Source organism: Lepisma saccharinum, chromosome 27, assembly GCF_977018435.1.
Source record: "Lepisma saccharinum chromosome 27, izLepSacc3.1, whole genome shotgun sequence".
NCBI classification, from domain to species: Eukaryota; Metazoa; Arthropoda; class Insecta; order Zygentoma; family Lepismatidae; genus Lepisma; species Lepisma saccharinum.
In genome coordinates this window covers 35,280,318-35,291,730 of record NC_139255.1, presented here as the reverse complement: position 1 = coordinate 35,291,730, position 11,413 = coordinate 35,280,318, and the positions used below count along the sequence as shown (strand labels likewise).

Genomic DNA, 11,413 nt, shown 5'->3' with positions numbered 1-11,413 from the left:
GGATCATATGATTCTCTTCGGGTTGTGCAGAAGGAAAGGTGTTAACGTTTTGTCGTTTTCTTTGTAAAGTATATTTTCCCGTAAATATTTCCAGAAAATGGATGGTTGTATGTTTAATATTGATTCCGGTTACTTGGAAGGACTATGTAGAGGATTTAAATGTGGTATCCTGAACCAGACGGATTACTTGAATTTAGTACAGTGTGAGACATTAGAAGGTAGGCTAAGTTCTGTAACTAATAAGTTCATGCGAGTGTTGTGGAACCGATAAATACATGATTATGCATGTAGTGGATTTAACATCCTAAGGAAGGGGGAAGTAATCATATCATATGTCGTTAAAACTGATAATCGTCTTTGAAATTATCTAATGAGTCGTCAGGAAAACAATATATTGTTTTTTTTTTTTTAAATTTCATTATGTTTCCAAAAAGATGTAGTGCAATCGGTACTAATTTACTATAGTTCAAACAGATGTCTTCATTTTTACAGAATAAACTACATACCGTAATAAGTTTCTGTAGCATTGTCTAACATCGGGAAGGTGTTTTGTGTGATGTGGTAATGTATCATAGCAGAAATTCATGTTCTTCGTTGAAAATTCATGCTCCAACGGAGAATAGCCTTTGACGCGTATATCTTCGTACATCATCACGCGTCGTAATTGTGTTTTGTTCATGTTCATTGGGTATCCAGTGTTTTGAACTATCTGTGTTTGCAACGAAAGTTAGAAACATGACGTGTCGTGGATGCGTGGTGAAATTCATACTGGATGTGGAAGATCCAGTGGAGTTTTTGGTACTATTATCGTATGGGTGAAACACCTACGAATCATATATTTCGGACTTCTTTACATTGCTAACGTGTTGCGGAACATTTCTTAAGGCGAAATAATGCATTTCTAACTAAGATAATGTTTATTTTCTCTATTTACGAGTACTTACTGTTACTTGTTGTTTCGAATCTGTAACACATTATGGCCGTGATAGCATACTGGTTTTGGGGGCGTTCTGAGAGTGTTTTGTCGATTTATGCAGTGGTGCAACCTCGTTCACCGGAAAATATCTACTTTCGTGCCCCTATTTGAAATTATGCTAATACGTCGCATTTACGTGTAGAACTTGTAAAATAACATTGCGATTTACCACGTTCATTGTCCATACACAGCAATTCGGAACCATCTTTCTTTCGCAATTCGGAACCATCTTTCTTTCGCAATTCGTTAATGCTGTTCCTTTACGCACAACACTCTTGCAACCTTGAATATTGACGTCAGACGAGGAATGCCTACGTGTTAGGTTAGGCCTGTTAGGTTAGGTTCCATTAGCATAAATACAAAGAAAAAATAATATTTTCTCTAAGAGACGCGTTACCTTTGTATTGACTAACATGAAAACGGTCTCTCCTGTGACGTCAGAACACAATGTTGCTAGAGTGTTGTGCGATAAGTGACACCTATTCGGGTCGGAACCATCTTTCTTTCGAAATTTGTTAATGCTCTTCCTTTACGCACAACCATCTTGCAACCTTGAATATTGACGTCAGACGAGGAATGCCTACGTGGTTAGGTTAGGCCTGTTGGGTTAGGTTCCATTAGCATAGATACAAAGAAAAAATATTATTTTCTTTCGAAATTTGTTAATGCTCTTCCTTTACGCACAACACTCTTGCAACCTTGAATATTGACGTCAGACGAGGAATGCCTACGTGGTTAGGTTAGGCCTGTTGGGTTAGGTTTCATTAGCATAGATACAAAGAAAAATTATTATTTTCGCTAAGAGACGCGTTAGCTTGTATTGCCTAACATGAAAAAGATCTTTCCTGTGAAGTCAGAACACAGTGTTGTGCGATAAGTGACACCCATTCGGGTCGGAACCATCTTTCTTTCGTAATTCGTTAATTCTCTTCCTTTACGCACAACAATCTTGCAACCTTGAATATTGACGTCAGACGAGGAATGCCTACGTGGTTAGGTTAGGCCTGTTAGGTTAGGTTCCATTAGCATAAATACAAACAAAAATTGTAAAAACAGCTCTCTCCTGTGACGTCCGAACACAATGTTGCTACAATGTTGTGCGATAAGTGACACCCATTCGGGAAAAATGGCTTGTTCCGAACTCGACAGGTGGTTCTAGTGAAAACACGGCGAGGCTGAAACACTGGCTACGGGGTTGCATCGTCTTAACACATGGAACATTGCACTCTCATGCAAAAGGCAAATGGCGGGAGCAGAAACAGCGTGTTGGACAGAGATTTTCGCAGAAAACAAAACGCATTCACATTAAAATGGATCAAATCTACATTCAGGAACTTCCAAAACGCTCAAGAAAATGATTTCCGTAAGTACTTTCTCCTGTAAATTTGAAGGAATCCGTTTCACCCATACGATAATGTTACCGAGTTTTTAAATTTAATTGAACACGGGATCGTGAAGAAAGGAAAGGAATGTCAAAAATGTGTCGGTGAATGTAAGCTATTCGTTAGAAGAAATGGGCTGTGAATATATGCCTAATGTGACGTGTCGTGGATGTGTGGTGAAATTCAGGTAAGTTTTCCGTATCCTGGAAACTGATTTCTTCAAATTTAAAAGTTTGGGGGCAAGTGACTCTGGCCAATTTCTTTAACAGGGTCTCTATAGAGAAAACCAGGGAGCCGTAGCGGAGGCAGGGCCGCGTTAGAGGTTGGGGATGGTAGGTCAATTACCCCAGGGGCAGAGCCCGGAATTGGTGGGAAATTTGGACTCAAAAATTTCAAACTAAAATAATGTTTTACTTTAAATTCCCCACCGATTCCGGGAAGGATAGCCCCAAAAACCATTCATGGATAGCGCCACGAAACATTACAATTTCCTTTGTAAAAAAATGCAAAAAAGTTTTCTAAAAAAATTACATCAGCTTTGTTCACAGGTATTTCTGGGGTTCCGAAGGTTGAAACACTGCATAATGAATATAAATCGACAAAAGACGAGCACGACGTACAATTATGTAGGAAGGTGTACGTGCCATATTGTGTCTGAGGCAAGCGAAAAGGCTATGATAAAGAAGTACTCGTAATGTGAAAAATTGCATTTACTTTGATCAAAAAAAAGTCAATACATGTTAAGGAATGTTCCACGAAGCAGATAGGTAAGTACGAATGTCAAAAATTGACGAAACGAAAAAATTATAGGTGTTTGAACTATAGTAAATTTTTACCGTGCAATCGATGAGTAAATAAAATCCATGTTATTAATTATTGATGTTGTTAGAATGTGTAGATTGCACAGTGTCGATGGTCACTTGGGTGCGAGTCTGAGTAAGTTATGTTTTGTGAAATACTTGTTGAAATAATAGGACTGTTTAAAATCAATATTGCTTAACCCTACTGCTTGAACATGCTCTGAAATAATTTTATTTTCAGTTATTTACCTTTCATAAGTATGTGCAATTTTCTTTTGAACAGATTTAAAACTACACCTTCAGGGAACAGATTATGGTAATTTCTTGGCAAATGAGCCAAGTCCATTGTCAGTATCTGTAATTGATGACAAGCTGAGAGAGAAACTGGTGATAGAATTCCAGCACATGAGAAATCATGCAGTGGAGCCACTCTCCACTTTCCTTGATTACATTACGTAAGTAACAAGTTTCATATGTACACCATTCTCCATTGTTTTGAATATTATTTCCATAGGCAATTTAGTAAAATTAAAGGAAATCTGTAAAATCTAGGAACATTCTGAAGTCCATAAAAGTGTGCAAATGTGCAATTTAAGCACACTAAATTTGTAAGGTGTTGCAGCAGCAAGAATTTCTTCTTTTGTCGTAAAGAAACATCCAATATAGATTCTAAGGTAGCATACTGGTTAATGATTTTTTTCATTTTACTGTTCCCATGTTTAGTTTCATCATATTTGTGATCACCCAGCATCTTTTAGTATAAGTAGGCACTAATTAAAGCTGGCAGACACACTAACATATTTCGTCATGTGAGAATAAGAGGAATGTAATTCCAAGAATATGATTTTCGGTTTTGTTTAAGAGTCTTAATTGGAGTCAAATTGATGTATCTGTATCACTTCCTTTTAGTGTTAAAGTAGAATCACGTATCTACAATTTACGGATTTTTTTTTATAGTCAGACATATTCCCAAGAATACATAATTTTCTCTATCTAATTCATTCATTGATTTGCTTTATTTTACTTTGCTTGTGCCAGTTTTGGCTAATTTGCAAGATAGGATAAAATTGATGAATGAACACTCACAAACATCCATGCCCAGGCCAGAATTCAAACCTGGGACCCCTAGCATCATAACGCAATGTGCTAACCGGCCCTCTCTCTCTCCTGTAAATTTGATAAATTGGGAGTTACATCCGTCTATTTCTCACACAACAATTTCATTTGGAATACAAATGTTTGTATGCATTGTTTCATTTATCTACCTACCTTTTCTCATGCTTTAAATGTAAATTTCAGTGTCCCAAAAAACATGCACTACAGATGAAAAAAGTAATACACATAGAAACATGGCTCCCATATGGTTCCATGGATTGCCTCCCATGTACTCCTGCCCTTGGGTATTTACATTCATGGTACTTCCTAATTTGAAATCAAACTGGAAAGTATGTGGAATGGTTGGTTCACCCCTCTGAGCCTCTGCATACAACCAAACAGAACATCATGTGAAATCTTTGTTGCGTGAGTTTTGGGACACCCTGTAAATATTTCAAATTTAGCCTGATAATTTGCATTGTTTCAACTTATACAGTAATCAGCATGTATAATTGTGTTACAGGTACAGCTACATGATAGACAACATAATTCTTCTCATCACTGGCACCCTCCACCAAAGGCCTATATCAGAGCTCATCCCTAAATGCCACCCTTTGGGAAGTTTTGAACAGATGGAAGCTATCCACGTTGCAGCAACACCTGCAGAACTTTACAATGCAGTTTTGGTTGATACCCCACTTGGTAAGTAAGGAGACTAATGGTCTAAACTTATTTATTCTTACAAAAACACAAGGCTTAATATTTTGAGAGGGAATTTTTTCCCATCTACAACTACCCAAGTTCAGATTGTAATACGATTCAGGAACCGTACATGAAAATGTAAACCTTAAAATTTACACCGTGAACTATATTTTGCAGACTAACAAGGGAATGGGATCTGGTCTCAGTAAAATGTGGGGCTCGCATTGTATGCTGTCCATGTGCTCTTTTATCAATTTAATCTTATCACCATCTTTTACAATTAGCCAAAAGTGATGGAAAAACAAAGTTAAATAAAACAAGTTTTACATGTCCCTGCATTTTAAGAATTTTCATCTTGTTCCCTTGAGAAATGTAAGATCGAGGTTCCAATGTAATTACATTCCTATTTATTATGTTACTAGTTTTATGTTTTGAGTAGTTATGATTATTTTGTTTTAACAATTTAATATTTACACACTTTTCTCCATCTGCAAACCTACATAACATTTTCACCTCCTTAAAAAAAAAAATCTGAAAGTGGTTACCTACAAGCACAGTAGAGTTCCTTGAACAATCTAATTTTCATGGCATACTCTCTCACAAATTAACATTTTTCTGTAACTTGAAAAAACGCAATTGTTTTTTCAAACTTAACTTACTTCTATCCATCCCCAGTATTGCAAATGGCTTCTTTGTACCCTTGTAATCAAGGGGTCTCAGGTTCAATACCTGGTGTAGACACTCAATAGTTTGCATTCCATTCTAAACTGTAGGTCCTGTCCTTATTAGCCTATCTGTGCATAAAGAAAGTGGACTTAAAAATAAACAAACTCAAGCTTTCCTCATACTCCTGTACAACTCATAAAATTATTACACAGTTGGAGCTTAGATCTGCTTGCTTACTTGGGTGGCCTAGATTTGTTGGAACATTTTATTTTATAAGTATATTCCTTTCTTTCTTACAGCTCCCTTCTTTGTTGACTGCATCAGTGAGCAGGATTTGGATGAGATGAACATTGAGATTATCCGAAACACTTTGTATAAAGCTTATCTTGAAGCTTTCTATGACTTCTGCGAAAAGTTGGGTGGGACCACAGCAGATTCGATGTGCGAAATCTTGGCTGTAAGTATCTACTGGTACATTTGTGACAAAATGTGAGAACAGTGAGTTAACAATGCTTCCTTTCTGTTTCATACTTTTCCAAAAATATTGGTTTTAATAAGAATTATGCATGCAACTGTAAGTTTTATTAGAGTAGGAAATTTTGTGTGATGGTCATGCTCTGATGACTTTTACGCAGCAGAGATGAGCAGTATTAAACTTGGGGCCCCGAGTGTATTAAGTAGTCGACTTTTGATCTTGCTACCAAAGTTCTAGGTTTGAATCCCAGCCTGGGTGTGAGTTTCCTTTGTGAAACTTCCCCCATCAATTTCATCTTCATTGTCGCAACTCTCCAAAAGGGGCAGGAAAGCAATGTAAAATAACAACTAAACACAACAAATACTTGGCAAACACATTCCTGTTGAAGTGTACAAAAAGATTCATGATGGATGCGGTAATCACAGCTTTGATATTAATATTGCTACGTAAAGTTTCATAGTTTCCACATTCCAAATTGCATGTTTTTATTCTATTAATTTCAAAGGCTCACTGCCTTAACTGAGGATACAGTGTCTGGGATGGAGATGATAGCATATGTCTGCTTTGTTTGTTCCTGGGCAGTGGTAGTTTCATTTTCTCCCACCTAGTGGCACTGGTGCATGTTTCTTTGGTTTGTGTCGTCGACTGACAGTTGTTTTGGTTTCAGTCCTCTTGTGGGATTGCAGGGTGGTGATTGGCAGGTAGAGCTGTCTGCTGCATTGCAGGTGTATCTAGTGTCAGGATGGTGCAAGGAAATGACGTTCAACCAACTAGACGGAAAGTGGTGTTCAAGTTCAGAAGATTGAACAAATGCCTGTCTGCTGCTTTAAACGGTCATTTGATTAGTTAGTATTCACCACGTGACCATACACCACACATACGCCGGTCCAGAAGGTAGTGCAAATGGTGCAGACACCAAATTCACTACTTGACTCCAAATCAACGAACTAGACGACTGTGTTGCACCGTGTAACCAACTAGACGCTTCGGTGCAAAGAGAGTCAAAAATTGCATCAAACTAGAGCGAGTCATGTGATTATTTATTGTTTTTATGTACAGGTACCTAATAAGAAACAGTACATGATATTAAGAAGCAATATTTTAGCTAAATTAAATTTCAAAACTGCAGAATAAAAAAACTTAGAGGTTCTATTAATTTCCACTTTGGAACTTGTTGCTTCACTGCTGGGCTGGCATCTACTTCCTGTTCTTTCCCTGTGTGCGCCTGCTTAAACTGGAGTGTTGTTTAATTTTTTTTTTTTTTTTCCAGTTTGAAGCTGATCGCCGAGCTATCATCATTACCATCAATTCTTTTGGCACAGAACTAACCAAGGATGACAGAGCTAAGCTCTACCCCAGATGTGGTAAGCTTCATCCTGATGGACTAGCTGCTTTGGCTCGGGCAGATGACTATGAACAAGTGAAGGCTGTGGCTGAATACTATGCTGTAAGTCATTTTGAGCTGCTATTTTTTTTAATTTTTGATACATATTGTTAGATTTTTATCTTCATGATATTTTAAATTTCACTACATAGTAACAGCTATTCTTGTTAAAAACCTGCAATATAATGTAACCAATGTAATAAACACAGGTCTTTAACATCATCTCGTGTGAAAAACTCAAAGCTGTATCATGTTTGAGTAGTGCATTGAAATTTATAATATTATAATACTGCTATGAATTCAGAAATTATCAGCCAAATAAATTTCAAAACTGGAAATGAGAAATTTGAGCAGTTGGAGCAATTAACTCAAAACTTACTTTTCATTTTTCCACGTACATTTCTTTCGTGATCGATTTTGCCACCCATCTGGTGGCTTCGTCAGGCATGTACTCAGTCGATCGCGAAATAAATTTACGTGGAAAAAAGAAAAGTAAGTTTATCAGAGTTAATTACCTACCGGCAAACAGATATCTTTAGATACAAAGTTGGAGCAATGTCATTGCAAATGAGGCAAAATCAATTTAATGGTATTTCTCTGTAATTGAAGTGACAATACAGATATTGGGAAGTTGTTCCTTTAGTTTAGTACATTTGAACATGTCTGCTAATGATAGTTGTATTGCTGCAGACTTTGAATATAAAGAATCTAAAAAATCAAGCTACTGGATAACCAACCAGTAGCATCATTTTGCATTTGCTGTTGAATCTGCTTCGAAAGAGATAACTTATTCACTCAAGCTGCCATTTGATTGAGCATGCAATTAAATGAAAATTGTCCATTTACAGGAATACAGGGCTTTGTTTGAAGGTGCTGGAAATAACCCTGGAGAAAAGACACTAGAGGACAAGTTCTTTGAGCATGAGGTAAGTGCCATTCGCTAATTCTTGATAAATGTATGCAAGTTCTTTAATTTACTTAAGTTTTAAAGTAAATTAATTCATTTTCATATAAAAGGTTGAAATTGTCTCTATTTTTCGTGAGAAGGGGGCAAATTATTGAAAGTTTTAATTGCTCTAATTTTTAAGCTGACTTCTGTTCTTCATCAGGACATGGATAAATTTAATTTGAATTTGTTTCTTAGTCTGAAGAAGGCCCTGATATAGGTGGAAAATGGCACATGTATAGTGCAATGTTATTATTTTCATGTAAATAAAGACTCCTTGGTCAGCAGGTTTAGTGTTTTCTTAAATGGAAACAAGACTTAATTGAATTACCAATGGAAACATTGATTTAAAAGTTAGAGTAAAATTAAAAGCATACAAGTTAGAAAAGACATAGTTAGTGGATATAATTTCATAGCTCTTGATTCTCTTCTCTACCGTAAACTCCTAAGATTTGCTGAAGAGATGTAAGGGGTGACACTTCCACGTAGTACACCCTGGACTGCATTTTGCAAACTGAGGCTCTGGCATCTGGGCTTACGGCCAGTATAATCATCTGTAGGGCTGTGTGTGTGTTTTGTCCTTATGTGCCTGTTTACAGCCTCAGTTTCTAATCCAAGTAAGAATATTTTAGTCATTTGGCGTTCATTTATATTATGTAATATTAGTTTTATTTTAGTTATGGTAAGGGGCTAGATAGACCTCACGCAATGTGACTGACAAAATAGCCTAAGTGCTGATGGGCCCAAAATTTAAAATTCATTCAATCAATCAAGATTTCCAGAAAAAAAGAGAGTGGAAATCAGCTTTAGAATCCAGCAATGACTGTTTACATGTTGGTGACACTTTTCCAAATTATTTTAATAACTCTGCCTCCTCTGGAGATAAGTACGTGCATTTCCTGGTACTTAGTGTTACCAAAGTAAATATGTACAAGTGCTGGACTTCTATACCAATGCAAATCTTTATATTATTACTAGCAAGGGGTTTGTGACCTTTAAAAGATGATACTTTCATTTGTAATAACATAATAAAAATATGTTCCCAAAAAAATGAGTTCTTTAAAAGTGGCCCTTCATCATTAAGAGTGCAGTAATCACAGCAATAAATATAAATACCAAGAGCAAATCGTGTAGATTTGTATGCATAATAATTATGGTGGACCAATACCACTACAACCGATACTTGAAAATTGTAGCGGTTCGAAGTAGTTCAGAATACTTACAACTTTGAAGATATACATTTTCCATTGCAACTATATCATAGCAATCTATTAGTTTTTTCCATGAGGTTTGTGTTAGTTTCAAAGTACCGAGTGGCCAGCCAAACCTTTATCTTAAAAAAATCAGGGTGGGCTTATAGACATATATGACTGGGAGGACAAGGACAAGATTGCATCGTAATTGATGAACACGTTCAAAACGTTGGACAATTTGTGCAAAAAGATAAAAGAAATCGTTTCACAACTTGAGGACTTGTCACCGACCATCTCCATCTTGTAACAAATGTGAAGATATGGCTGGCAACTCAGCATAACAAGGACCTCGTGGATTGCGTGAACTGACTGAACTTGCTAGCATCATCATTTTTTAACAACTGCAAAAGCTCATGCCACAATATGACAAGTGTGAATTTGCAGAACTTTAAATTTCATTTTTACTTGATGTCATTAAATGTAAATTATAGCTTGAAGTGTCATCGTGCTTGTGTCGTCATAATATAGAACACAGTAACTGGGCATGCCCCTATTGTGACATTTGGATAACCCTCGTAATTATTTCAAGAAGTGTAAGGCTGGTCATGAATTAAAACAATTGCCATGTTGCATTAAACAATCTGAATTTACTTTCAGGTGAGGCTCAACGTCAACGCTTTTCTGCAGCAGTTCCACTTTGGTGTGTTCTATTCGTACTTGAAGTTAAAGGAGCAGGAATGTCGCAATGTTGTTTGGATCTCTGAGTGCGTAGCCCAAAAGCATAGAGCAAAAATAGACAACTACATTCCAATATTTTGAGCTGTGTTCTTAGGTAAGAAGACCACTAATTGTGCGAGAAGTAAAAAGGCAATTGTGTACTGTAATTCTGACATTCAAGTCGAAGAATCTGATTACATCAATTTATTTCTTGTATGTTATTTTGCAAAAAATAATTCAAGTATTGGTAGTGAAGTCAGTAGAATTTTTAAAGGTGAATATTTTGGTTTCAAATTAAAAATCAGTATTACAAACGGTATTAAACAAATGTGCATAGTTTCATTTTGATTACAAACTATCTTGTCATTCCATTTATATGTGTTTTTTGTAAATACTTAATTCCATTTGTTATAACAAAAGTGAATGGGGTTGTATAATTAGAAATCTGTAAAAAACAAATGTCAATGTTCAAGAAGTTTACTTGTTTAATTTAAATGTTTATATGTAATATAAGTGATCAGTCATAATGTGTTACATATGTGTGTAGTTTCTCCTTAATGTAAATGTTATCTTGTACAAAGTGATTGTACATATATGGGAACATAATTCCATGTGTAAAAATATGATGGTTTCTTTGAAACAAAAGTGAAACATCAGCATTAAGAAGATTGTTCTTGTTTAGTGTTCTTTAATCCTGAAGCTTGTAAAGTTTAAAATAGAATTATTAAAGGAAGCACACTTGTATTTTTGTCTCCTTTATTCCCTTGGGACAACCTAAAAAACCTATACATATTTAAATTTCTTTTTGCCAGACCATCTACATGAAGCAAGGTTGTTTTTTCAGGATAGCTGAGTTGTAGGATTTTCAACCTGTTTTTCATTGTAACCCTAACAGTGGCAATTTTCTCCTGACTCTGCATGTGTAGTCCTCTTCCAGACCACATATTTAGATCAAGACCATGTGACTATAATATTTACTAGGGCTGAGCCAATACGGATGGTATCAAAGTACGTATCTGCCAAAATGATATGCCACACTTTTGCAGTGTCTAATTTTTCTGGAAGTTATTCAAAATT

The 11,413-nt window shown here is 36.1% G+C and overlaps 1 protein-coding gene across 1 annotated transcript; it reads left to right on the top strand.

Moving 5' to 3' along the window:
• Positions 1-8: 8 nt before the first annotated feature.
• Positions 9-11,080, top strand: VhaAC39-1 (V-type proton ATPase subunit VhaAC39-1). Its single transcript, XM_083113064.1, has 7 exons — positions 9-218; positions 3,442-3,613; positions 4,777-4,955; positions 5,921-6,078; positions 7,367-7,543; positions 8,329-8,406; positions 10,277-11,080. The coding sequence occupies exons 1-7, from the start codon at positions 98-100 to the stop codon at positions 10,436-10,438; spliced, it is 1,047 nt and encodes a 348-aa protein (XP_082969190.1). The 5' UTR covers positions 9-97; the 3' UTR covers positions 10,439-11,080.
• The last annotated feature ends 333 nt before the right edge of the window (positions 11,081-11,413 follow it).

Coding starts and splice junctions, on each gene's coding strand:
- VhaAC39-1 (XM_083113064.1), top strand. CDS start 98: ATGGATGGTTGTATGTTTAATATTGATTCCGGTTACTTGGAAGGACTA. Junction 219..3,441: donor ACAGTGTGAGACATTAGAAG/GTAGGCTAAGTT, acceptor TCTTTTGAACAG/ATTTAAAACTACACCTTCAG. Junction 4,956..5,920: donor TTTGGTTGATACCCCACTTG/GTAAGTAAGGAG, acceptor TCTTTCTTACAG/CTCCCTTCTTTGTTGACTGC.